At 40.7% G+C, this 27,612-nt stretch overlaps 1 protein-coding gene across 2 annotated transcripts in view; it reads left to right on the top strand.

Moving 5' to 3' along the window:
- The window catches only part of dnmt1 (DNA (cytosine-5-)-methyltransferase 1), a 66,793-nt gene extending 39,400 nt beyond the window's left edge, over window positions 1-27,393 (top strand). For both annotated transcript variants that reach the window (XM_043695007.2, XM_043695008.2), the window contains 25 exons: window positions 575-687; window positions 1,040-1,158; window positions 1,920-2,012; window positions 2,332-2,483; window positions 2,752-2,939; window positions 3,485-3,662; window positions 4,381-4,478; window positions 5,048-5,201; window positions 6,261-6,376; window positions 8,971-9,172; window positions 12,318-12,457; window positions 13,662-13,838; window positions 16,618-16,842; window positions 17,879-18,071; window positions 19,417-19,507; window positions 20,007-20,138; window positions 20,855-21,137; window positions 21,706-21,847; window positions 22,704-22,870; window positions 23,753-23,930; window positions 24,719-24,914; window positions 25,677-25,840; window positions 26,287-26,403; window positions 26,665-26,755; window positions 27,047-27,393. In XM_043695007.2, coding sequence (XP_043550942.2) covers window positions 575-687; window positions 1,040-1,158; window positions 1,920-2,012; window positions 2,332-2,483; window positions 2,752-2,939; window positions 3,485-3,662; window positions 4,381-4,478; window positions 5,048-5,201; window positions 6,261-6,376; window positions 8,971-9,172; window positions 12,318-12,457; window positions 13,662-13,838; window positions 16,618-16,842; window positions 17,879-18,071; window positions 19,417-19,507; window positions 20,007-20,138; window positions 20,855-21,137; window positions 21,706-21,847; window positions 22,704-22,870; window positions 23,753-23,930; window positions 24,719-24,914; window positions 25,677-25,840; window positions 26,287-26,403; window positions 26,665-26,755; window positions 27,047-27,084 — 3,747 coding nt within the window. In that variant the 3' untranslated portion in view covers window positions 27,085-27,393. The remainder of the gene's footprint in view (window positions 1-574; window positions 688-1,039; window positions 1,159-1,919; window positions 2,013-2,331; window positions 2,484-2,751; window positions 2,940-3,484; window positions 3,663-4,380; window positions 4,479-5,047; window positions 5,202-6,260; window positions 6,377-8,970; window positions 9,173-12,317; window positions 12,458-13,661; window positions 13,839-16,617; window positions 16,843-17,878; window positions 18,072-19,416; window positions 19,508-20,006; window positions 20,139-20,854; window positions 21,138-21,705; window positions 21,848-22,703; window positions 22,871-23,752; window positions 23,931-24,718; window positions 24,915-25,676; window positions 25,841-26,286; window positions 26,404-26,664; window positions 26,756-27,046) is intronic.
- The last annotated feature ends 219 nt before the right edge of the window (window positions 27,394-27,612 follow it).

The following is a 27,612-nucleotide window of genomic DNA, read 5'->3' as shown; positions in this document are numbered from 1 at the left end:
GAAGGCATGGGTATTCTATTGCATTTTTCCATATTTCAATTGGATCTTTCTTGGATCATTCATTTTAAGATTAAAATAAAAATAATAAAGGACAAAAAATTTAAAAAGAAAAGATTTGTTCTGCAAAATTTGGATTCAATTTAAAGGCCACACACAATGGCCTAGAAGGCCGCATGCAGCCTTAAGGCCGCAGGTTCCCCACCCCTGGTACAGTCAGTTCTGCTACAACACGGTAGAAATCGCAAACCACATAATAGCGACACCATTTAAACAAACGGGGCCAGAATAGCATTATAAACAATACACGCTTTAAATGTTCACACTGCGTCCCCAATTCATCAATCATGTTATAGCAAATTCACATTTAACGAAACGTGTGTTATAGCAGAACGATCTGTACTTGGAAGGATACTTGTGTACACCATTCACATGTTCATTCGCGATCCTCGGAACCAACTATGTTCAGGGGAATGCCTGGGAGATGGTCAGCTCTTTGTCCCCTCTACTTGTGTCTTGGTGATTATGAACCTGAAATGATGAAGAATTTAATGCCATTCTATTGTTACTTAAACAGCTGGAAGAGCCCGAGATGCTGACCAATGAGCGTTTGTCACTATTTGAAGGAACAAATGATGAAGGGTTTGAGAGTTATGATGACCTGCCTCAACATAAAGTTACCTTCTTCAGGTCAGTATGGATGACTACATTGGTAATAATTCCTTTACTGTTCTATTTTCTCAAAACATGAAAGGTGACTTGTTCCTATCAGGTGCAGGTACTTTGAAGATAAATATCAATCAAATCAAGAAGAGTGGATATGAACTGCAATTAGTTTTAAAGGAACCTGGGTATTACTGTGGTTCAGCTCTCAGAAGTCAATTAAGAGGATGTTAGTACAAGAACAACTAGTGAAACGAGACAAAGAAATGTGCTTTGATTTTGTTTTAGTCAATATTTTTAGTGAGCCTCTAAAAGTGAATGTTGTGAAAATGTTTTGCTGCAGGTTTAGTTTTTGAACTTTATTCCATTGTCTTTGCAGTATTTATGATCGAAAAGGCCACCTATGTCCTTTTGATACTGGTCTGATTGAAAAAAATGTGGAGTTGTACTTCAGCGGTGTGGTGAAACCAATCTATGATGACAATCCTAGCCTTGATGGTGCGTGAATTCCCCCTTGTGAATAACTGATCAATGTTGACATTAAGATAGCATTGTATTGAAAACCAATCTCTGGCATTGACTTCTTTCACTGCTTAATTGAAAACATGTGGTCTAAGGTACAGTAAGAATCCTTGGTGTGAACTCCATGTTGTGAACCTATTCTCAAGTAAAGAATATGTTTTTATTTACTTGTTAGGAAGAAATGTAGATGGTGCTATCTCTGCATTATCACCTTGCTGGAAAATCTGTTCTCACAGCAATGTAGCAAACCTATTGGTGTCAACAGGAAAGCCTAAAGTCAGCATGTGAATGTTGTGCAGTGTGCTTTATAATGCAATTTAATTGCTTCCGCCACTTGTACTAACCGGTATTTCACCCTTGCTTTATGCACCTCAATGATTGTTCTGGACAAAATCTAATTTTGGGAAGATAGCATCTGTTCATTAACAGCTGGATGTTTATTGCAGTTCACGTGGGCAGTGTGACTGTTTCACTAGGTCGCCTTTATTCTAAACTGAAAAGCTTGCCACAGACTGAGTAGTGCTATCCCCTAGCAGTAACCTCTATGGTGATCAAATTGAAACTCACTCCGCATAATTTGTTTCTGCAATATGTAAATTGACACCAGTATGCTTTACTGGCCATCTCTGCACAGTGGAGCGCTTTCCTTTGTCACTTGCTATCACCTAAAAATATTATACAATGTGGGGTGATAATGTATGGTGAGACATTATCATTTTCTGTGTTCTCTCAAACAGGTGGAGTCAGAGCGAAGAAACTAGGACCAATAAACGCTTGGTGGATAACTGGTTTTGATGGTGGTGAAAAGGCTTTGATTGGGTTCACTACAGGTAAATAAATGTTAGGATTATTAAAACTTCAGATGCTTTTTCTAATCTTGAACATGTGCTTTTGAGTCTTGAGCAATGCTGTTCAATATTGATGTTATGTGGTGTTCTGGAGGAATCAGGGTTTGATTTAAACCTCATATTAATTCTGCCAGTCAGGCTAACTTTGTTTTCCCAATTTTGCCATACATCCCATTCAGTGAAAGTGATTCCTTGAAGAGTCTTAGTGGTCATGTAGAAATAGCTTATTTGTAATTGCGTGGTGATCCTGGATTATTGGAAGAGACTGCGATGACGATGAAATGTATTTTTTCTCCCATAGCATTTGCTGACTATATACTGATGGATCCCAGTGATGAATATGCAGCCATTTTTGCTGTGATGCAAGAGAAAATCCACATCAGTAAGATAGTCATCGAGTTTTTGCAGAATAATCCTGATTCCACCTATGAAGATCTTCTGAATAAGATAGAAGTAAGTGTTCTCCTTTAGTGGCTATAGGATGCAAACCTCTGTAAACCTACGCCTTTATTCTCCTTATTCCAAGGCACTGAGATTGTTTATATTAGTAGGTAGAGATGACTAAACTCAACACAGAAGTAATGTAACTTAGATTCTTCCTGTTCACTATGGCATAGTTGCATGTTCATGACCCTATTTGATGTGAAATCCAGGAGGTGGTAACGCCTTCTTTTTATAATTGTTCCATTAATTTTTGACTATCAGTTGTTTGTATTGACAGACAACAGTGCCTCCTGCTGGGTTGAGTTTTTCTCGCTTCACTGAGGATTCCCTCCTGAGACATGCTCAGTTTGTAGTGGAACAAGTGGAGAGTTACGATGAGGCTGGAGATGCAGATGAGCAGCCGATTATCATTACTCCGTGTATGAGAGACCTAATCAAACTGGCAGGTGTCACCCTTGGAAAAAGGTACATCCTTGGGGATAATGAGGCATTCGGTCATTGTATAGTGTGGGCGAAATGTGTGTATCTTGAGATATTTTAATGTTGGGGCTGAAGCTGAGCCAAAGGTAGAGGTGAGAAATAGAACACCCCATACATGGAGCTACAGTCCTTCAAGCCCTCCTATTTTCCTTGCACCACCTAAAAACATGCACACTTTCATTACTGGAAACAACAAGATTTTTTAATTGATAGCCTTAACTCGCTGTTTGTTATAAGTGTTAGTTTAGGATAATTTGCCTTGATGTTAACTTGTGAATGTATTAAATTCTTACCGTCAGTACAACTGATTTCATAACATAATACAGCAAAGGAAGCTGTTTGGACCATTGTAATTGTTGGCCCTGTAGAAGAGCAATCTTGAGCCTTGCGCTCTTGGCTTATTTGTTCTTTTGTCGCTCTAACTCTAGCCACATACAAGGAGGTGTCACTGTTTTAAGGAGAATTCAGAGTTGCAAATTAACTGTTGTTTGAAAGATATCTTTATTTTGGCTGTTGTGCTTGGTGACTAGACGCGCAGCAAGACGACAGGCTATACGTCACCCCACCAAGATCGATAAGGACAAAGGGCCCACCAAAGCAACCACCACTAAGCTGGTATATCAAATTTTCGATACATTCTTTTCTGAGGAAATCGATCAGAATGACAAAGAGAATGGTCCAAAGCGCAGGCGCTGTGGAGTATGTGAGGTAAGTGCTACATAGTCACTGCACTTAATCATTTTTAGAGGGTAGCACTGTTGTTGAATTTTCAGCATGTTACTGTCCAAAGTTTACTGCTTAACAGTTATGATGTGGAATGTCAGTAAATCTCTGTCTTGTGTGTAGGTGGTCAGTGTACCAGGAGAAACTGTCATAGGCAAAACCTGTTGCAGGTTGATTGAGATCCCACTGCCTTGAGAAAACCAGAGACCCCTTCTAGTTGAAAGTAGAATTGCTGTTGGCTTGTTGTCCAGTTTTATAACTTTGTGGTTGCTTGGTGGCAGATTGTAGTTAATGATTTGGTCAACCAAAGCTTATTTAAATGCATAGACATCTTTATGTTCAGACTTTGCTGATGCCCAGACTTATTTAAACTGAATTCATCCTGACATTTTGAACTTTTTTGGGGGATTGTTGCAGGCTAGGTGACATAATCTGGTGTAACAGCTTGCTTGGTTTATATTTGGAGTTTATGAAGTACTTATGTGGAATTACCTCCCTGTAACTGATGGTGCATTAGTTGTCACCAATGGTTTATGCCAATGAGAGTGAATTGCTTTCTTGTATTCCATTGAACTACTGTGTAATATTAATCTGGAAAGATTACAAGATGGTTCATGTAACAGGATAATTTGAAAGCTGCAGCTATTAAGGGAATATAGAGGAAAATAGAAGAAAATTGGTCACTTTTTTTGTTTTGTAATAGGTTTGCCAACAACCCGACTGTGGAAAATGCAGAGCTTGTAAAGACATGGTGAAGTTTGGAGGAAATGGTCGCAATAAACAGGCCTGTTTGCAGAGAAGGTAAAATCAACAAGCATGATGCATCATTAAAATATCAAAACAGTGTAGTATAATAACAAGAAATTCTACAGAAATTTAATATGCTGATTTGGCATTAAGGAAGTGGATGCTTTTTAACAGTGTGATACATACAATTGAACTAAGATTGAATTGAAAGAACCACATCATTAAGTGTGCAGCTATGAAACTCCTGGTGATGTGAAATTCTGTGTTTTTCTATCTGGCAAATATGTTGTGGTTCCTGTACAGACCAGTGAACAGAAAAATGTTGTTGCAAGGCATGGCCATGCTAAAAACTAAACCCACTTTGAACTAAAAAATGTAACAGGTTCATTCTTCAGTATTTTCAGTCTTTTGCTTTTGCCCTGTGATGGTGTTGGAGAGAATGCAAGGAGTGCAGTGAGAATGCAGGAAAATAAATGAACTGGAAATAAATATATGAATTCAGAAAATTGAAGAAACTGTCCAACCAAAAAGAATAAATCTTAACTTTAAAGTGTTGCTGCACTTAGCAACATATTTTCACTTAAAAAGCTAAGTTGCTGATGTTGTTCTGTCCTTTTCTGAAGGTGTCCAAATCTGGCTGTGAAGGAGGCTGATGATGATGAAAATGATGAAGATGATTCTGAGATAATTGACAAAGCTTCTCCCAAAAGAATGTTGCAGGGCAGGAAAAAGAAGCAGTCTAAGAGCCGCATCTCCTGGATTGGAGAGGCGATCAGGGTAAACTCAATTTAGTTCATTGTATTCATGTAATAACAAACAGCTACTGATTTATAAACTGCTAGAAATCCTAAACTCAGCCTCGTCCTTTTAAACGAGGGACTTCTCTGCTTCATTGGGTAAAACAGCTTGAGATAAAAAAGACTGACATCACACATTATGATCTTGAAACATCCCTGAAGTGCTTCATGTGTAATATGTTACTTAGAAGTTCAGTCATTTTGTGCAAAAACAACAGCAAACAATCCGACAAACAACAACAAGTTGAACGAATGGGAATTTTTTTGGTGATATTGGTTAAGGGAAGAACATTTGACCAGAGTGCTGACAAAATTCCTTGCTTTTCATAAAGTATCATGGGATGCATCAGAGCTACTAAGTGATAGGTTTTGTATTAATGGATCATTTAAAGGATCCACCTTTGTCCATGCTGTTGACATCTCATTCCAGGTTAGGTGTTGACTATGGAGCTTGATTCTGCTGTTATCCTGTGTCTTCTGGCATCTGGATTTGAGTTCAACCTGGAGTGAAATCTTGCACAAAATTATCCATATCCAATTCAGCTCTATTTTGGGAACCTTATTTAGCTAAAGGATAACTGATATGAGAAAATATCAGTTTGCAAACCCAATGTGGACTTTCAGGATGCCAAAAGCTTTGGTAATCATACATTAAAAGGAAATGTTGCTGTTTAAACTGAGTTACCTTTATAAATTCCACCTTCACTCCCACTATTGAATACTCTCCTTTGGCATAGAGAAATAACATTTAGCCTCTGCTTACTGCTTTCCAGCCAATATCCCTTTCTGCTTCCGTATTTATTTTGACTGCTTTGTCCAATGTGGTGAATGTCATTTATTGTTTCCTCAAACCTTATCATGTACATCTGTGGACATTGTATACATAGATGCATCTTTGTGATGGTGTGGCGCCAAAATTATAACACTGCTCCTTCAGTGTTTAACCACATTGTGGTTGAGAATTTTATTAGCATCTCCTGAAGGCACACACGGATTGGATTGTCCATAATCCTCAATGTGTAATACTTCTTTGTTTCAGGCTGATGGGAAGAAAACATATTACCAGAAGGTGTCTGTTGACGATGAAGTTCTGGAGATTAGTGACTGTGTGGCTGTTAGCCCCGACGACCCAAGCAAACCCCTTTACTTGGCAAGGTTAGTATTTTCTAAACTGTAGGTTTTAATACTAAACTTAGCAACGGAAATTTGAGGTCATTGGATTTCTTGGAGTGGTGGTTACTGCAAGATCACCTTGGTCTGTCTTTGAGTATGGCTAATGAGGGAAGTCAGGGACACCATGAAAGCAAAAGAGAACGCATATAATGCAGCAAAGGACAGTGGGAAGCCGACAAAGACCAACAGAAGACAATTAAAAAAGAAATGAGTGAGAAGATTAAGTATGACGGTAGGATAGCCAATAAAATAAAAAAAGATTGCAGGAGTTTCTTTAGATGTATGAAGGACAAAAGTGGACATTGGGCCCCTCAAAAATGACGCTGGAGAAGTAGTAATGGGGAACAAAGAAAGGCTGAGGAACTGAATAAGTACTTTGTGTCAAGACATGAGTAACATCCCAAAAATCCGAGCGAGTCAGAGGGCAAAGGTGAATATGGTGGCCATCATCAAGGAGAAGATACTAGAAAAACTGAAAAGTCTGCAGGTGGATAAATCACCTGGATCAGATGGGCTACACCTCAGAGTTCTGAAAGAGATAGTGAAGAGTCTCAAAAGATTGGAAAATTGCTAACATGGCACCCCTGTTTAAGAAGGGAGTGAGGCAAAAGACAGGATATCACAGACCAATTAGCCTGACCTCCGTTGTTGGTGAGATTGTGGAGTCCATTGTGAAGGATGAGATTTCTGAATACTTGGACATGCATTGTAAAACAGAACAACGCCAGCATGGTTTCATCAAGGGGAGGTCATGCCTGACAAGTCAGTTCATAATCTTTGAGGAGGTAATAGTCAAGTTAGACGAAGGAGAGTCACGCTCGTGTTATCTAATTGGAGCATGTGACAAGGTGCCACACAGGAGGCTGCTGAGTAAGATAAGGGCCCATGGTGTTAGAAGCAAGGTACTAGCATGGATAGAAGCTTGGCTGTCTGGTAGAAAGCAGAGAGTGGGGATAAAAGGGTTTTTCTCTGGATGGCCCCTGGGGGGCTAGTGGAATTCAGCAAGGGTCAGTGTTGGGACCAAAGCTTCTCACTTTATAATTAATAATCTAGATGAAGGAAGTGAGAGTATTCTGGCTAAGTTTGCAGATGATACGAAGATAGGTGGAGGAACAGGTGGCATTAAGGAGGCTGCAGAAGAATTTGGACAGGTTAGGAGAGTGGGCAAAGAGTGGGAGATGGAATACAATGTGGGAAAGTGTGAGGTCATGCACTTTGGTAGGAAGAATAGAGGTATGGACTATTTTCTAAATGGGGGGGAAAGAATTCAAAAGTCTGAAGAGCAAGGGACTTGGGAGTCCTAGTCCAACGTTCTCTGAAGGTTAGTTTGCAGGTTGAGTCAGTATTTGGGAAGGCAAATACAATACTGGCATTTATTTCGAGAGGACTAGAATATAAAAGCAGGCAGTACTTCTGAGATTTTATAAAACTCAGGTCAGATCAAATTTAGAATACTGTGAGCAATTCTCAGGAAGGATGTACTGGCCCTGGAGCGGGTCCAGAGGAGGTTCACTGGGATGATCCTACGAATGAAAGGTTTAACGTTTGAGGACTCTGGGGCTGTACTTGATGGAGTTTAGAAGGATGAGAGGGGATCTAATTGAAACTACAGAATACTGAAAAGCCTGGCTACGGTGAATGTTGGGAAGATGATTCTATTAACAGGAGATGCTCGGACTCAAAGGCCACAGCCTTAGAGTAAAGGAAAGACTTTTTAGAATGGAGATGAGAAACCTTTTCAGCCAGACAGTGGTGAATTTGTGGAATTAATTACTACAGAATGCTGTGGAGGTCAGGTCATTGAGTATATTTAAAACATAGGTAGATAGATTCTTGACTGTTAAGGGGATCAAAGGTTATGGGGAAAATGTAGACGAATGCGGTTGAGAAATGTATCAGCCATGATTGAATGACAGAGCAGACTCAATGGGCCAAATGACCTATATTCTGCTCCTATGTCTTATGGTCTACGGTCTTATGAGTAATTAATACATGGCAGAAAGAGGTGCCTGTGTCGGCTTTACAGACATGAGATCCACTAAATGAGGGAGATCTCTCATGAAAAAGAAAGTTTATAAAATAATATTTAAACTACTGAACACCAATACAGCAAGGCTATCCAAAACTTGGATCAGGACCCATCGTGGATTGTGAGCTCTTGGGCAGCAGTGGAGTTCTGACTAAATTCTATCAGTTCTGCTTCCTCCAATCCTGTTGATGTTAATCACCAAATAATTGTACAGGTTGGGATTCATGATGTCATTTGTTGTACCCTTATTACTCTATAATTCTGTTCCTTTTACAATTGCAATCAAGGATATACTTTGGAGTTGATTAAATAGGGTTTTATTTCCATTTGTAACAATCTAAGAGTGTCACCTGCTCTACAGCTTCACTGTTAAATTACACCATATAATTATTGTATTTGGCTAACACCATAGGTTTCTGTGTGAGGTGGAATTGTGTCCTGTTGAATAGAGAGATCCTCAAAACAAAACATTTTTGAAGTGGTGGCCAGAAACGTGTGAAATGGTGTTTTAGTGATTAGTGTAAAACATTTATACTTGATTCTGCAGAATCACATCCATGTGGGAAGACAACAATGGGAAGATGTTCCATGCAAATTGGTTTTGCCGTGGTACTGACACTGTGTTGGGTGAGACGTCTGACCCTCTTGAGCTCTTTCTGGTGGATGAGTGTGAAGACATGCAACTGTCTTATGTAGACAGCAAAGTTAAGGTCATCTACAAGGCTGCTTCAGAGAATTGGGCATTAGAGGTGAGGAAGTGTTTTATCTGAAAACTCTTCATTAGCTTTATTAATTATTTTCTGTACAATGAAAATGCTTACAAATTTAGTTCCTCCTAAACCTTATATTGTTGCTGATGAAGAATGGGAATGTTTGGCCTCCTCAACCTCATCAAGGAAATGTTTGGTGGTATCTCCTAAGATTTGGATTTCCAAACTTGCTGCCACTTAATTCTCATTGGAACTCAAGTCAAAGCATTATTTGGTTTGTTTCCTGCTTTTGGCCCATAGCACAGACAAACTTGAAGTATGTGCAGAATTTAGCTATAATCATATTCCATTATACTGTGCTGTAAGTCAGCAATAAATGTGCTTCCCTCATGTTTCACTTAGGCTGGAGCCTGAAATCTGATGGACCTAATCTTGGCCTTTGCTGCCCCAGGCCCCACCACCAAAAACAAAATCATGTTTTTCTTTCTGATACTATTGTGCAAGATGTACTGTTCAAACAAAAGCAAAATACAGCAGATGCTAGAAATCTAGAATGAAAACAGAGAAAATGCAGAAAATATTAACATCCAGCAGCATCTGTGGAGAAAGAAAAACTAGTAACATTTCAGGTCTGAGACAGAAGAACATCAAGGTTCCTGTGAAATATAAAAGAGAGCAGATTTTTTTTGACATACCAGTTAGCAATTATAGACATGTGATCAGCCAAGCTTAGAGTGAATGATGGAATGGGCTTGGGTTACATATTATAACATAGAACATTACAGCGCAGTACAAGCCCATCGGCCCTTGATGTTGCGCTGACCTGTCATACCAATCTGAAGCCCATCTAACCTACCCTATTCCATGTACATCCATATGCTTGTCCAATGATGACTTAAATTTACTTAAAGTTGGCAAATCTACTACCGTTGCAGGCAAAGCATTCCATACACTTACTACTCTGAGTAAAGAAACTACCTCTGACATCTGTCCTATATCTATCACCCAGTCCCTGTACACCTCCATCCCCCATCACGAAGGACTCAAAGCCCTCCGCTTCTTCCTTTCCCGCCGTACCAACCAGTACCCTTCCACTGACACCCTCCTTCGACTGACTGAACTGATCCTCACTCTCAACAACTTCTCTTTCCAATCTTCCCACTTACTCCAAACCAAAGGAGTAGCCATGGGCACCTGCATGGGCCCCAGCTATGCCTGCCTCTTCGTAGGATATGTGGAACAGTCCATCTTCCGCAGCTACACTGGCACCACCCCCCACCTTTTCCTCCACTACATCGATGACTATATCGGCGCTGCCTCGTGCTCCCACGAGGGGGTTGAACAGTACATCCACTTTACCAACACCTTCCATCCCGACCTCAAATTTACCTGGGCCATCTCAGACTCCTCCCTCCCCTTCCTAGACCCCTCCGTTTCTATCTTGGGCGACCGAATCAACACGGACATTTACTATAAACCGACCGACTCCCACAGCTACCTAGACTACACCTCCTCCCACCCTGCCCCCTGTAAAAACGCCATCCCATATTCCCAATTCCTTCGTCTCCGCCGCATCTGCTCCCAGGAGGACCAGTTCCAATACCGAACAACCCAGATGGCCTCCTCCTTCAAAGACCGCAAATTCCCCCCATTCGTGATCGGCGATGCTCTCCACCGCATCTCCTCTGCCCTTGAGCCCCGCCCCTCCAACCGCCACCAGGACAGAACCCAACTGGTCCTCACCTACCACCCCCACCAACCTCCATATACATCATATCATCCGTCGTCATTTCCGCCACCTCCAAACGGACCCCATCACCAGGGATATATTTCCCGCCCCTCCCCTATCAGGATTCCGAAAAAGACCACTCCCTCCGTGACTCCCTCGTCAGGTCCACACCCCCCACCAATCCCACCTCCACTCCGGCACCTTCCCCTGCAACCACAAGAAATGCAAAACTTGCGCCCACACCTCCCCCTTTGCTTCCCTCCAAACCCCAAGGGATCCTTCCATATCCGCCACAAATTCACCTGCACCTCCACACACATCATTTACTGCATCCACTGCACCCGATGTGGCCTCCTCTATATTGGGGAGACAGGCCGCCTACTTGCGGAACGTTTCAGAGAGCACCTCTGGGACACCTGGTCCAACCAACCCAACCACCCGGTGGCTCAACACTTCAACTCCCCCTCCCACTCCACCAAGGACATGCAGGTCCTTGGACTCCTCCATCGCCAGACCATAGCAACATGACGGCTGGAGGAAGAGCGCCTCATCTTCCGCCTAGGAACCCTCCAACCACAAGGCATAAACTCAGATTTCTCCAGTATCCTCATTTCCCCTCCCCTCACCTTGTCTCAGTCCCAACCCTCGAACTCAGCACCACCTTCCTAACCTGCAATCTTCTTCCTGACCTCTCCGCCCCCACCCCCACTCCAACCTATCACCCTCACCTTAACCTCCCTCCACCTATCGCATTTCCAACGCCCCTCCCCCAAGTCCCTCCTCCCTACCTTTTATCTTACCTGCTTGGCGCACACTCCTCATTCCTGAAGAAGGGCTCATGCCCGAAACATCGATTCTCCTGCTCCTTGGATGCTGCCTGACCTGCTGCGCTTTTCCAGCAACACATTTCCAGCTCTGATCTCCAGCATCTGCAGTCCTCACTTTCTCCTATATCTTTCACCCCTCAATTTAAAGCTGTGCCCCCTCGTACTCGCCGTCACCATACTTGGAAAAAGGCTCTCCCTGTCTACCCTATCTAGCCCTTTGATATTCTACTCCTGTTTCAATGTCTTAAGTGTTCCCATACTATATCTATGTCATTTGTTTAAGCATAAGTCAGTGATTTACATGCTAGATTAGACTACGGCAGCAACCACATTTAAACTGGGGTATTGATGAAGAATGGGAATGTTTGGCTACCTCAACCTCATCAATATCTATTCTTAAATCATCTATTAATTTGAAATAACCTGAGCAATAAAAAATTAAAATGCTTTCATATTTTCTAAACAAAACTAGACTTGCCTTGACTGACTAATTGGACAGATTACCACCAACCATTTGGATCGTGCATCAATATCCTGAACTGTACCACCTACAACGTGACTTTTTTTGTAAAGGTACTTCAGATTTGTCTGGAATATGTTGTGAGCATATTGCCTTTCTGCATCTTAGGGTGGAATGGATGAAGGTTTTGAACTGAAGATGGTTGAAGATGATGGGAAGACCTATTTCTACCAGATGTGGTACGACCCAGAGTATTCACGATTCCAGACTCCTGTAAAATGTGAGCCAACTGAGGAGAATAAACATAAGTGAGTAAAGGCCAGTGACATTTATTTTGGGGGTATAGAGAGAGTTTTCCTATAGTTGCTGAGGTCCATTACACAATTAGAAACCTTGTGCTTTTGAAATGTTAGGTTTGAAGACAGAGTAATCATTACATTTAGTGTGAAAAGGTGATGCTCCTTTTTTTTTAATAACCAAAGAACCAAGGTTGAAATGGCAAACATGACTTGAAATTTATGCTTTCAAGGAATGTAGGCATTGCTGGCAAGCAATAGTGCCAGTCCTAATTGCTCTTGAATTTAGTAACTTGCTACGTCATTTCAGAGTCAGTTAAGAGTCAACCATACTACCATGGATCAGTAGTCACATGTTGGACAGATAGATGAAGGATGGGAGTTTTGTCATTCCTAAAATGAACTAAATGAGTTTTCATGACAATCAATTTCATGGTCATTATTACCAAGACTAACTTTCAATTCCAGATTTATTAAATGAATTTAAATCCCACCAGCTGCCGTGATGGGACTTGAACCCATGAACGCAGACTACTATGTGCCTCTAGATTATTCAGTGATAATAGAGCAATATCACCATTTCCACTTGAAAGCAAGGGTTTTTTTAAATTACATGGGTCTATCAATGGATGTGCATAAACCAATGATGTAACAAAATATAGAATCAAGAATCTTGATCATTTCCACTGCCATTCCAGTGTTGTCCTGTCTCTACTTGGTTCACTTGTCAGCGAAGTATGAAGGGATGACACAGTTAAAAGTCTCAACTGACCTGACCTTCCTAAGACTGTAGATGTTGATCAGAGATCTCCCAGCCTTTTGTTTGTATGTTACTTGGACATGTGCAGGATTCCTTTAGCCATTCAAATCAGGAAATGGATACTTTAGGACTGAAAGTAATCTTTGGGTAATGACTGAGCTGGCATTATTGACCATTATCTGTAATTGGACAACAATCCTGTGAGCACTGTCTAACTCCCGTGTGAATGGTTTAATTTTCAAAAATTACCAAATGTTAAAGCAATAGCAATCTTTGCTTTGTATATTCAACATTTAATTTTTAGATCTAATTTGTAAGATCTATCTGTCAAAGCCTCTAATTTACTTCACTGGTTCAATTTGAAAATGTTCTGCAACACAGAAACTGATCTAAATGCCATCACCTTTTAAAAGTGTTAGTCTTAACTGTGAGTTCTTTGGGCTGCTGGTTTTCTAGATTCTGTGACAGCTGTGCTCGTTTGGCTGACATAAGACAAAAAGAGATGCCACGAATTCTTGAAGCACTGGATGTGAAAGATGACTCCAAGGTTTTCTACTCATTGGCTTCTAAGAATGGAACGCACTATAGAGTTGGAGATGGTGTTTACCTGCTACAAGATGCATTTTCCTTCAGGTAATACTTTCCTGACCAGTACCAGTTATAATCTGGATGTATGTTTGAGAGAGCACTGTCGATTAGCACTGAAATGTTGTGAAGGTTACTGTCCTCTTAGTAGAGGGGCAATTCACTTCAAAGTTGAGCTCAGCATTTCTAAGAACACATTTTTAAAACTTCCCAGGATTTTGGCATTGTTGGTGAGAGCAGCACTTATTGCTCCCCCTAATTATCTGTGAAATAATGGTGGTGAGTCATGTTGAACTGCTGCAGTCACTGGGGGCAGGGTGCAACTCTGTTAGGGAATGAGACCAAATTCTGAAGAAGAGCTTTTCTCTCTCCATAGATGCTGCCAGATCTCCTGAGTTTCTCCAGCATTCTGTTTGTTTCATATTTCCAGCAACTGTGGTATTTCGCAATAATTGATATAATTGAGGTTTCAGTCAGTAGTTGCCACTACTTGTCTAGTTTAATCTCCAATTGTGCCTGCTGGAGCTGATAGTCATAGTCATAGAGATGTACAGAATGGAAACAGACCCTTCGGTCCAACTCATCCATGCCGACCAGATATCCGAACCCAATCCAGTCCCACCTGCCAGCACCCGGCCCATATCCCTCCAAACCCTTCCTATTCATATACCCATCCAGATGCCTCTTAAATGTTGCAAATGTACCAGCCTCCACCACATCCTCTGGCTGCTCATTCCATACACGTACCACCCTCTGTGTGAAACAGATACCCCGTAGGTCTCTTTTTTATCTTTCCCCTCTCACCCTAAACCTATGCCCTCTAGTTCTGGACTCCCCCACCGCAAGGATAAGACTTTGTCTATTTATCCTACCCATAACCCCTCATGATTTTGTAAACCTCATTAAGGTCACCCCTCAACCTCCAATGCTTCAGGGAAAACAGCCCCAGCCTCTCCCTATAGCTCAAACCCTCCAAGCCTGGCAACATCCTTGTAAATCTTTTCTGAACCCTTTTAAGTTCCATAACATCTTTCCAATAGGAAGGAGACCAGAATTGCATGCAATATTCCAACAGTGGCCTAACCAATGTCCTGTACAGCAGCAACATGACCTCCCAACTCCTGTACTCAATACTCTGACCAATAAAAGAAAGCATACCAAACGCTGCCTTTACTATCCTATCTACCTGTGACTCCACTTTCAAGGAGCTATGAACCTGCACTCCAAGGTCTATTTGTTCAGCAACACTCCCTAGGACCTTACCATTAAGTGTATAAGTCCTGCTAAGATTTGCTTTCCCAAAATGCAGCGCCTCGCATTTATCAGAATTAAACTCCATCTGCCACTTCTCAGCCATTGGCACATCTGGTCAAGATCCTGTTGTAATGTGAGGTAACCTTCTTCGCTGTCCACTACACCTCCAATTTTGGTGTCATCTGCAAACTTACTAACTGTACCTGTTATGCTCACATCCAAATCATTTATGTAAATGACAAAAGTAGATGTTAAGGTTTTGTGAGTCCATTCACAAACAACAGTATTCTAACAACAGTAGGGTAGATACTGTTGTAAAACTGGCTGGTGCGTATGTTCAGGCTTCTGTAGAGGTTGTAGATAAACATCAGCAGGGTTGGATGGATCTTTAAGAATGCTTGACAGCAGGCCTGGTAACTGGATTCTATGGATGGGAGGTTAGTCTTTGTGATTATCCGGACAGAGTTCACAACTCTCTGTAACCGTCTCTGATCTTGAATGCTACAGTTGACATACCAGGTAGTGACACATCCAGACAGAATGCCCTCTGGCACACCTATAAAAGTTGGCAAGGGTATTCGCCGTCATGCCAAATTTCCTCAGCTGCCTGAAGGAGATGTTTTTGGGCCTTTATAACCAGTGCATCCACATGAAGAGTCCAAGATCTTGCCTTATCAACAGTTTCAGCTCTAGTTTTTGGTTTCCCGTTCTGATATCCTGTAGAATGGAAATGTGCATTCTCGTAGAAGTGGTACTTGGCTCCAAACCTCATGTTCGAACAACCTGCCATATAAATGAAGGAATGGCCACATTATTGAAGAGTTTAAAGTTACAAGTGTTCTGGGGATATTTCCATCGTGTTTCATATTTTTCTTTTGTTTTGCTGGGTTAATCTTTTTTTCTTTTCTTATAAATACAACATGAAGGAATTTTTTTAAGTAGCTATTGGCAACTCATTCTGTTGCAGACTTTGTTTCTTTACCCTATCCATTGCCATTATCTTTGGCTATTGCATTTTTGAATTTCTTTATTTGCTTGGAATGTGGGCATCACTGGCTGACCAGGATTTATTGTCCATTCCTGGTTGACCTTGTGGAGGTGATGGTGAGCTGCCACTTTGAACCACTACAGTCCATTTGCTGTAGGGAGACCGACAGTATTTTTGGGGAGGGAGTTCCAGGATTTTGACCCTGTTGGAGAGGGTTTTTAAAGAGGAGTTGAAGTCCTTATATTTCTTACATTTTACTTCCCTTACATTTCTGTCTTTTTTCAGTGGATCAAAGCTCATTGACCTGAAATATTAATTCAGTTTCTCTCCGCAAATACAACCTGAACTGCTTGTGTTTCTCCAGCTTTTTTTTTTCTGTATTGAAGTGCAACTGCTAATGTTTTGAGATATTGGATGGTGAATTCAGAAACGATCTGAGTTGTTAAGTGGTTTGTTTCATTAAAAAATGTGTTGGATGAAGAAGCAAGCTAAAAGGAAGAAATTCAAAAACTGAAATATGTTTGAAGAGATCATTTAAAATCTGGTTCTCTGATAGTTTTCTAACCTTGGGTGTCTTGTCTTTAGTGTGAAACCGTCCAGCCCTGGCAAGCGACCAATAAAAAAAGATGATGTGGATGAAGACCTCTACCCTGAATACTACCGCAAATCCTCTGATTATATTAAAGGCAGCAACCTAGACGCACCTGATCCATTCCGAATTGGCCGCATTCAAGAAATCTTCTGTCACAAGCGTAGTAACGGAAAACCCAATGAAGCAGATATTAAGCTGCGTATCAATAAATTCTATAGGTGAGCAGTTCCCAAGACACAAAGCTACAGCAAATGTTAACTGTCTCGTTCAAGTTCTGTGTGTGTGGGTGAGCGCTATATAATTGATAATAATCCCAAATTTGGTTTGTATCGGTACCCTCCAGTTTATCTTGCTTGGCCAGCCACAAGGTTTAGGGGGATACTTTCTCTGCCATATGGGGTATTGAGGAAGCTTGTACAAATCAGTCACCTTCTACGAAATAGTTAGATTTTTACACTCTCTCCAAGAAGCAAAGTATCCAGGAGGTACAAAGGAGAAATAGATACTTTTTAAGAAATTCAATCACATAAATAAGAGCAAGGATAACTCAACATCTGGTTGAACCTCCTGCACTATTCAATAAGACCCATGATTAAACTTTAAATCAACTCTATTTTTCTGAATCCCACATCGCTTGATTCCTTTACTGCCCAAAAATCAATCAAGCGAATCTTGAATATATTCAGCAGCTGAGGGTCCGCTGCCTTTGGGCACAGAGAATCAAACAACAATTTGAATGAAGAAATTTCTCACCACGTAAGTCTGAAATGGCGAAAACAGTGCCCTTAAGTTTTAGTTCTGTAGCCCAGAGAGTTTGGTATGTATCCAATTGCTTCATATACAGCTATTTTTAATGTGTGAGGAACATTCTATTGGCAGATACAGAAGCCATTATTTATATAGCAAGATCCAAAAATCAGTTTTAGTGATTTTACTTACAAGAGTAATATTTTCTGAGATGCCAGGAGAACTGTTCTCTCTTTGGATAGTGCCATGGGATCAGCATCCTCCACTTGAACAAATAATCTAGGGTCTAGGATTAAGTACTGATCTGGAATGTTCTCTGAGTTGTGCAGTCGATGCTACCAAATGAAACTAGTTGGAGCTCGTAATATAGAAATTGATTTGTGACTTAATGCATGTTTCCACCGAAAGATCTGTTTGACTTGCCCGCTTTTGACAAGAATTCAATTTTGCAGTGCTGAGAGGGTTTGAGTTGGGTTTCTTTATGCTGCCACTAATTATTTCTTTCAGGGCTGAGAACACGCACAAAGGTCTTAAAGCCAGTTACCACACTGATATCAACTTGTTGTATTGGAGTGATGAAGAAGTGATTGTGGATTTCAAAGATGTCCAGGGACGCTGTACTGTGGAATATGGAGAAGATCTTACTGTGTCCATTCAGGAGTATTCTGCTGGAGGATCGGACAGATTCTATTTCTTAGAGGTAAGATGTTTTAAATTGGGAGGCTTTATACTCTACTGGAGTTGATCACCCACATCCACCTGAAAGTGAATTATAGAATTGTTCTACCACCTGCTCCAAGTGTTATCTTTAACAGTGAACATTGTGTCACTTAACTGGTCATCATGCTGTTGGAATAAAGATTCATGCATTGGAATGAAGTGAATGATTTGTGTAAACAGAAACTCCTCTGCAGTTTCGAGCACCTCCAACACTAAATGTGTGTTCCCCTGCCTTCCACTGTCAGTATTCCATAGGGACTGTTCCCTCCATAACAGCCTGGTTTCCTCCTAACACTTCCTCACCACCTCATGCAGTTGTAAAAGGTGTTGTTCTTGCCCTTCTCACTGTCCAAGGTCCCAAACACCTTCCAGGTGAAGAAGTGTTTTACTCCTTTTCAAGCTAGCCTATTGCATTTGTTGCTCACTATGCAATTTCCTTTATGTTGATGGGACCAAACAGAGACTGGGTGACTACTTTACTTTCACCTTCACTCTGTCCTTCCAATTGCTTGCCATTTGAATAAACCATCTTGCTCCCATGTGAATACTTCCATCACAAACAAAAACAGAAATTGCTGGAGAAACACAACAGGTCTGGCAGCATCTGTGGAGAGAAAACAGAATCAGCATTTCGGTCCATCCTAGGTTTGCAGCAGTGTTCTCGAGAACTCAACATACACTGGAGGCGCACCACCTCATCTTCCACTTCATTTTTACAGCCATTAGGACCCAACATTGAGTTCAACCATTTCAGGTTTTGAATACTCCCTTTGGATTATAACAACACCCTTCTACCTTTGCATCCTGTTTTTATCTTGTTGGTTTTGCTCCCAGGAGAGCTGACCTATTTTCTCCAACTCAAACCTATCATTGATCTCTATTTTGCATCTTAATCTCTCCATTATCACCATTACCAATCCCTTTTATTCTTTGCCCTGGGCATCCTACCATCTGTTCCACTTTCTCCTCCCCCTTTGTCAACAGCATAAGAACCATCATTTTTCAGTCTGAAGAGAGTCACTTGAATCGATGTTAACTCTGTTTCTATCTCCATCAATGCTGCCACACCTGAGTTTGACCAGTACATTTTAATTTTGAATAAATACCATATTAATTAAGGGGACAGATGGAAAATTAAATGGCATTTTCTGTCTTTACCGCAATTGTGTATCTTTGATTCAATTGTGAAGGACTCCAGTCCTTTTCAGATGTCGAGTGGGCACTGGACTGATAATGGTTGTCAGTTATTTTTGATACATTTCGCAAGCAGTTTTTTTAATATATTGAATGCTGGTTAAGGTCTTAAACTTTTGTTTAATTTATAGGCTTACAATGCAAAATTAAAAACATATGAAGATCCACCAAACCGTGCCCGCAGTTCAGCAAACAAAGGCAAGGGGAAAGGGAAAGGCAAAGGTAAATACTGTTTGAACATTGGTCGCTAGTGATGCTGCTGCTGCAAAGTGGCAGGTGTGATTTTACAAGTTTTTTCCAGAGGCTGATTAGTGAAGACCGATCAGAAGATCCTGTTTCGTCCCCAAATAGTTTTGGTCCTAGAATAATTCCATCAAGCATTAGATTACACATGATGATTGGGTTTTATACTCTTGAGTTAGCCACAAAACTGGTTGATTTCTCTATCATTGGAGACTTGTTAAATGTGTCTGTGATGCCTTGTGCGGGTTTAATAGTCCTGTACTCTTCCAGGCAATACTCGTGATGTAAATTCACAAACTAAGAACAGCCACTTTGTCAGTCAGTGAATGAGTTTGAGTTAAAGTAGTTGAATGAAGAGGAGAAAGATCTATTCTTATACAGTTTTACATGTATTGTGAAACTGGGGTGAGCTGAGATTTTATTTGAGGTTTGGCGAAAATTGTTTTGTAGTTTTGATTTTATTTTTGTTTGCTTGCAGGAAAAGGAAAGGCAAAATCTACAGCTGAGCCTGAACAGACTGAGCCTGAGACAGACAACAAATTGGAAAAGTTGCGAAGTCTTGATGTTTTCTCAGGTTGTGGGGGTCTCTCTGAAGGATTTCATCAGGCAGGTTGGTTTTGCAGGGAGAAACAAGACTTGCCATTAATCAGACCAGTAACTGAGAACTAGGGCTCTACAGTTGGTGACAATCAATGTTCTCACAAAACTGCACATTTGATGCATTGTGGCATCACGAGCAATTGTTCTCTGGCATGTCACTGTTAGTTTAATCAGTAGAGTTGTTATGCAGGTATCCAGCAGTTCTGGCTATCTGACCTTTTGGATTTTTGGTTATTTCATATTTACCAGCCTGATCATTTTAAAAAGCTTTAGAGCTCTGCTTCCTCAATGGCGGATTTGGAATTGGTTCTCATCCAGGCAGAACCTGGAAAATTTAAATTACTGAACATTGTGGTTTGTTTGTGTTTCAGTTCAAAGTTCAAACACAAGTACTTTCACTTGGTTGGTAACTTTAATTATATGGAGGGAGTGGGAGTTCAATATGTGTTTTGTAACAGAATTTAATTTAACAAAAGTAGTTCACAAAGGCAGTCAAGTCACTGATTACAATATTTTAATATATGCCAGAATTTGGTGAATTTCTTTTTGATTCAGGGCACCTTATGACTGTACAGTTTACCATCCTCAAGGTACAACAATATGACAAGTTATCCGGTAACCTGGAATATGGGACTAACTTGATAGCTCTTCCAGAAAGCCAGCACAAGCCAAGTGTGCTGCAAGTTTCTAAGAAGTAACATGAAGATTAACTCTCCTGTTCTGCAGGTATTTCAGAGACTTTGTGGGCTATTGAGATGTGGGATCCAGCAGCACAAGCATTCCGCTTGAACAATCCTGGTGCTACTGTTTTCACTGAGGACTGCAATGTTCTCCTGAAACTTGTCATGGCTGGGGAGAAGACCAATTCCCTTGGCCAGAAGCTGCCACAGAAGGGTGATGTGGAGTTGCTCTGTGGTGGGCCCCCATGTCAAGGTTTCAGTGGAATGAATCGCTTCAATTCCCGCACTTACTCCAAATTCAAGAACTCCCTGGTTGTCTCTTATCTCAGGTCAGTGGACAGATCATTGAAATCTAGCTGTCTCTCTCACTGGTTTAACATTTATTTCAGTGATTTGTTTTGTCCATTTCTAGACTAATCTAACAGATGATTGCTAATTCAAATTGCTTACATTATGTAATGTGACACAGAAATCATTATTAGATTCTTAGTGGGCCTTAGCCAGTAACACGTTATCATAGGGGAGTGTAGGTCAGTAAAGTGTTGGATGGAAGAGAAAATTGCCTTGATCTATTGCTCGCTCAGCATTGTTCATCCATTTACAATAGGTGGAACACCAGTTGGGTTTGAATCGATCTCACATGAACGTTTGGGGCTGACTGTGTGGAATATTTTGCTTCAGAAATTCACATTACTTCTTCCTTCATCTTAAGCCTCAGCCAAACAAGGAATTACTCAATTCTGCTTTTCTGACTTTGTAACAGCAGGGCTTTTTGTGGAGTAACAACAGGAAAATATTTCTATTTTTTTTAAAGCAAATCTGTATGATTGATCAGGCAGGGCATTTCCAGGTGTCTAGTACACCGTTTACAATCACCTGTATTCATGTACTTTGCAGCTATTGTGACTATTACCGGCCCAGGTTCTTCCTGTTGGAGAATGTGAGGAACTTTGTTTCATTCAAGCGCTCCATGGTTCTGAAGTTGACCCTTCGGTGTCTGGTGCGAATGGGTTACCAATGCACGTTTGGTGTATTACAGGTGAGCTGTTTCTACTCTTGAATATTTATCTGTCAGCAGAGTGTGTCTTGTGCAGCGGTTGTCTATTTCTCTTGTTGTTCATGTTTATTTTGTCTGTGGTGTGTTAAGCTATGAAGACAGTCATAACTATATTTAAGAGATCAGTGGCCAGTAATCGTTCATTTTAGTTTCTAAGAAAAGATGGTACCATACTATCCAGTGTATTCTAATCAAGACGTCTAAGAATTTCATTTTCTTGAATTGGAGATATTTCAAGATCACTGAAATTGAATTGATCTGAAGAATCTTTTGCTACACTGTATAGCAAAGTTATGTGAAATTAGTTTTATTCCTTCTGTCCCCTGGGAGCCCTGACTTCGTTAGGATACTATTCAGTGGTGCTAGAATCTCATACAGGTCTAAGTCTTACTAAGAGCTTGGATTACCTGTTGGGAATGTGACCAGTCTCAATTACAAGATTCCATTCTCCCAATGGGAGCCATTAAATTGCAATTGCAGGATCTTGGTCTGACTTCCCTTACTTTTAGCATGTGGTAAGCTTTTGCTACTGTTGACCCATCTGTAATTGGACAACTAGACTAGGATGGGCTCAATTCTACAACAAATTGGTCTTTATGCCTCTGGTTTATGTTGATCCCACTCACGTTTTAATATTAAGCAGTGATGTAGCTGGTACTCTGGGCTGTACTGTGGAATAGGGAAGGTGGGTTTAGTTCAGGTTCGGTGAATACAATGGATGAATAGAGGTGGAGCTGCTTCATGCATTTGAAGTAACTGTTTTTAAATGCTCCTTTCACCTTCCTTACAACAGATTGGCATATCCCTTTCTGAATTTTCCGTGTTTTCTTTTTCACAGGCCGGGCAGTATGGAGTTGCTCAGACCCGTCGGCGAGCTATCATTCTGGCTGCAGCCCCTGGAGAGAAGCTGCCACTGTTCCCGGAGCCTTTACATGTCTTTGCACCCAGGGCCTGTCAACTCAGTGTGGCTGTGGATGATAAGAAATTTGTCAGCAATATTACCAGGTTAAAGTTGCTGTGCAGGATGTTTGCTTTGTCTGGTCAATGTTCTCCTCCTCCTGAAGATTGGATTCCTCAGATTTGGTTCCCATTGGTTCTGATCACCCTGTAATAATTCACCTCATTTGCTAATCTAGACCATCACGGGCCACAGGCTGTTCAACCACAAATGGCATCACCGCCCAGATTGAAATCTGCACGCATATATTTGCAGGGATTAACTAGACAACAGGAGGTAGTCCCATTCCCATTGCTGAACAACCCAGGGTACTGACGCCTCTGTAATATTCCTATTTACTAGGCTCCATTAATCTCTGCATAAATTGAGGTGTAAATTTTATAGCTGCAGTTTAGGTATAGTGTAATGGACATCCTGTCGTTTTTCTTCCTTCATAGAAATACCATGCATTTATTTTACATTAACTTTTGTCAATCCTGTTCGCCGAGCTGGAAATTTTTGTTGCAAACGTTTCGTCCCCTGTCTAGGTGACATCCTCAGTGCTTGGGAGCCTCCTGTGAAGCGCTTCTGTGGTGTTTCCTCCGGCATTTATAGTGGCCTGTCCCTGCCGCTTCCGGTTGTCAGTTTCAGCTGTCCGCTGTAGTGGCCGGTATATTGGGTCCAGGTCGATGTGTTTGTTAATGGAGTTTGTGGATTCATCTCTATGGCGAGATGTTAACTGACATTTAATCCAACTCATGTTGACTGAAGGCAGTTAACTTACCGCTGGTTGGTAGTCAAAAGTGGAAACCCTCTGGTGTAGCTCAGGAGCGTATTGTGTGAGCTAAATTAGCATATGAAGCTCTTTCTAACTTGCAGGTAATATGACTTGATATTGAAGAGAAGGACCATTTTTAAATATATATATATATATATTAAATCTTCCAAAGGATAAGGTCTGCTCCATTCAGAACCATCACTGTAAGAGATACCATGTCCGATCTCCCTGAAATCCGTAATGGAGCCTCTGCATTGGAAATATCCTACAATGGTGAACCACAGTCCTGGTTCCAGCGACAGATTCGGGGCACACAATACCAGCCCATTCTGCGGGATCACGTCTGCAAGGTAGGTGAATTTTTACAACGAGCTCAACTTCATACCAGATGATCTCATGGAACAGCACAGCAGGCTTGAATGGTCTAATACTGCTCCTTTTCCTTATGTTCTTACGAAAGCCAACACCACCTGGAAAGCCTGCAATCACTGCAGATCAAGCACGAAGGATTCAAAGCTATGGAATAACATTGAACAATTTAGTTTCCCAATTCACTTAGGTTGTCATCTCTTATGGGCTTTATAACTTTACTCTGCACATTAACCCAAACATTTACCATTCTTTCTTAAAGACAAAATTGTGATTTTGGTAATGTTTCTCTCTCTCTATCTCCAAACCTATTTAGAACCTGGACCATCACAATTTAAATCTTCCTTCCTGGTCACCATCCTAGACTGAATGTTCATATCCTATCTGATCTAGAATTGAGGACCCGTTCATAGAAGTCTTCTCTATCACAAAAAATTACTTATCTCCCCATAACATCTTTTCTAAAGTGTAATGCTTAGATTTGAGAATAATACTTTACTGAGGCCTAACCAGTTCAGGCTCAACATAATCCCCTGATTTTTTGACCCTGATTTTTTTTTGTTGGATTGTTTTTATATGTTAATTAGTGCCAATTTATGGCTTAACAGAACAATAATATTGGTTTAGTTCACCTTCTATTGTACATTTGATGTTCTACTGTCCCAAGCTTACTGGATTCTCCAGACTTTGAAGTTTAAACATTTTCAGAGCTTTCTGCCATACCACATGCCCTTGTTTATCTCCTCTCACCCTCTCTCTTCCTCTGCAGGATATGAGTGCCTTAGTGGCAGGCAGAATGCGGCACATCCCCCTTGCTCCAGGGTCAGACTGGCGTGATCTTCCCAACATTGAAGTGCGCCTTTCAGATGGCACCACTACCAAAAAGCTAAGGTACACACACCATGACAAAAAGAATGGACTTAGCAGCGCTGGCATGCTGCGGGGAGTGTGCTCTTGTGCAGAAGGTGAGTAGAGGATGGCACAAACTATCCACTTTCAGTCGCATATAGACACTAACACCTTGGCCTATTTTGAGAGAATGTGACGATACCAACCAGTGTAATTTTTATATGGGTGTTGGAACAGAGCTGTTGGGATTCACAGGTCTAAAAGTGGGGGGACAACTTGTTCAGAAAGCCAACTGGATTCTCAGCTTTCAGAATATAGGTATCAGTGAAAAATCAGGATGTTGTGTTGAACCTGAACCGGTTAGGTCTCCGGTAGAGTCATCATTTTCAATACTGGGCATCACAATTTAGGAAGGATGTCATGGGGACATAATTAACTTTATTTTTGTGGTAGAAAAGACACATGGATCCGGTATCAGATATACATGAACATTGTGGTTCAGCCTAGGATGGTGACACCGTTTTCTTTTTTTAAGACAAACTTTTTAAATTCCCATCCTTCACAGCACACACATTTTAAATTTTTAATGCAAATTTCTCCAAATTACCTTTGCAAAAATATGGCAAGGTTTAAATTTTTCATTTGTTTAATCAGTTGCCTCACTACAACTTGTCTCTGTTGTAAAATTTAATTTTCATATGAAAGATTTTGAAAAACTCTATTTTCAAAGACTTCTTTAAATGCTTTGTTTGAGTTATTTCATGTTGAGTATTTCCTTGTGTCCTGCACATTATTCTCCCCTCTCTAAGGACTAAATGCCACACCGAACCCCACACAATTACAAGAGTCAAATTTATAACTTCTGTTTTGTTTTTCAGGTAAACAGTGTGAGTCAGCTGACAGGCAGTTCAACACACTCATTCCTTGGTGTCTCCCCCACACTGGGAACAGGCACAATCACTGGGCTGGCCTGTATGGTAGGCTGGAGTGGGATGGATTTTTCAGTACAACAGTCACCAATCCAGAACCTATGGGTAAACAGGTAAATCATGGTTTCTGCTCAAGCTTTTCCTGTAATAACTTGATTTGCACTGCAGTCTCTTAATTTAAATTGTACATCCCACTAACTAACTTATTAAGGTTTATCTGATGGTTTAGTTGGTAATAAAAACTGCAACTCATTTTATGAGCCGAATGACCAGGTGGACTCTCATTCCAGCTACTGATGGGAATATTTAATCCTGGCTCCTTTATTGTTAAATGCCTTCTGCTGCAAGTGCATCTCTGTGCATGTTACCTGATTAGGAATGAGTTCAGCTATGCTATGGTGCTTTTTGTTGTAATAAGCTACAATTAGTCATCGCATTCAGCACTGGAAAGTGACTGGGTTGTCAAGGAAATAATTCGTTGTCATGTTAGAGGTGTTAAAGAGATTTAAGAGCTGAATAATATTTTTGATAGCATCTAATGTGGTTTTGTGTGTTCCAGGGCCGTGTGTTACATCCTGAACAGCACCGTGTAGTGAGTGTTAGAGAATGCGCACGCTCCCAGGGATTCCCAGATACATACAGGCTATTTGGAAACATTTTGGACAAGCATAGACAGGTGAGTTTTGCAGAAATTTACACTAATTATTAACAGCAACATGTTAATAATGTTGCGGAAGTGTTTGTTGGGTAGGTTAATTGAGTAACACTACATTTATAATCTTGCAAGAACTTAATACAGCAGTTAACCATTTAAATGTCAAGTCACAGAAATACCTACCATGTACTAACCATGTTACTATGAAATCTCCCAGAGTTACTGACAGAGCATACGTTTTGTGCCACTCGTTATTAAAATTTATGTTTTAAAACCACACAGGTTGGCAATGCAGTACCACCTCCTCTGGCTAAAGCTATTGGTCTGGAAATTAAGCTGTGTATGATTGAAAAGATGAAAAAGAACACAGCAGGTAACTAGGTTGAAATGTGGACAGCTATGTCAATATTATACCAAGCTTTCAAAACGTTGTGATCATATAGCTTTTGAATTCCCAAGGCACAAGAAATAGGTAATTAAAGGTCAAACACTTCACCTTGGACAGAATTGAGGTTTTGGAAAAAGGACCAGATCAATACATACAGCTGGTCCTAAGTAATGGTGGGGTACATATGATTGATTCTTTCATCTCGCTATAGAAGAGGTGTAGCAAGGTGGTTGTAACAGTTCCGTTCTCACTGACGTTTTTTTCTCTCTCTAACAGAGCCTGTCAAAGTGGAGACTATGGACACTACCGACTAATTCTCACCTTCAGCTTGATGTTCCCAGACTGTTCGTGCACAAAATATCCTGTGAATATTCAGTGAAACAATGTCTTTTTTTAACTGGCTGGCATGGAGTTGCCACTGAAGATGTAACATTGTTTTTAGTTAATGAACATTTTTCTCAATTGTGCAGTGCTGTCATGCATTGTGGATTTTAACATGGTTTTAAATGCGCAGTATTTGAATAATTGCCCACTTTCTGCAGTGGTAATTCATATGTTTAATAAACTTGTAGTTTTTATATGTTGTAATATTTCTTCCAATAAATACCTTTTATTAAGTGGAATACTAATGTTCCATCTTGTTGCTTGTATTAGGATAGCCAGCTTTTAATTTTTACTTATCCAATTACCCAACAGCCAGAAATAATAGTCCCAAGATCTGGAATTTGTTTAAACCTTTCTACCTCTTGTTTGAAATACTCCATTTAAAAGCTAGTTTCTGTCAAATCGTTTTGATACCACCTTCCATAGAATCACACCATCTGCCCAACTTCAACACAATT

This window comes from Chiloscyllium plagiosum, unplaced genomic scaffold (assembly GCF_037043375.1).
Source record: "Chiloscyllium plagiosum isolate Xiang-an unplaced genomic scaffold, Cpla_swu_hap1 HiC_scaffold_45, whole genome shotgun sequence".
In the NCBI taxonomy this organism is placed as follows: Eukaryota; Metazoa; Chordata; class Chondrichthyes; order Orectolobiformes; family Hemiscylliidae; genus Chiloscyllium; species Chiloscyllium plagiosum.
Note: the sequence above shows the minus strand (reverse complement) of the source record. Positions and strands in the feature narration are given on the sequence as shown.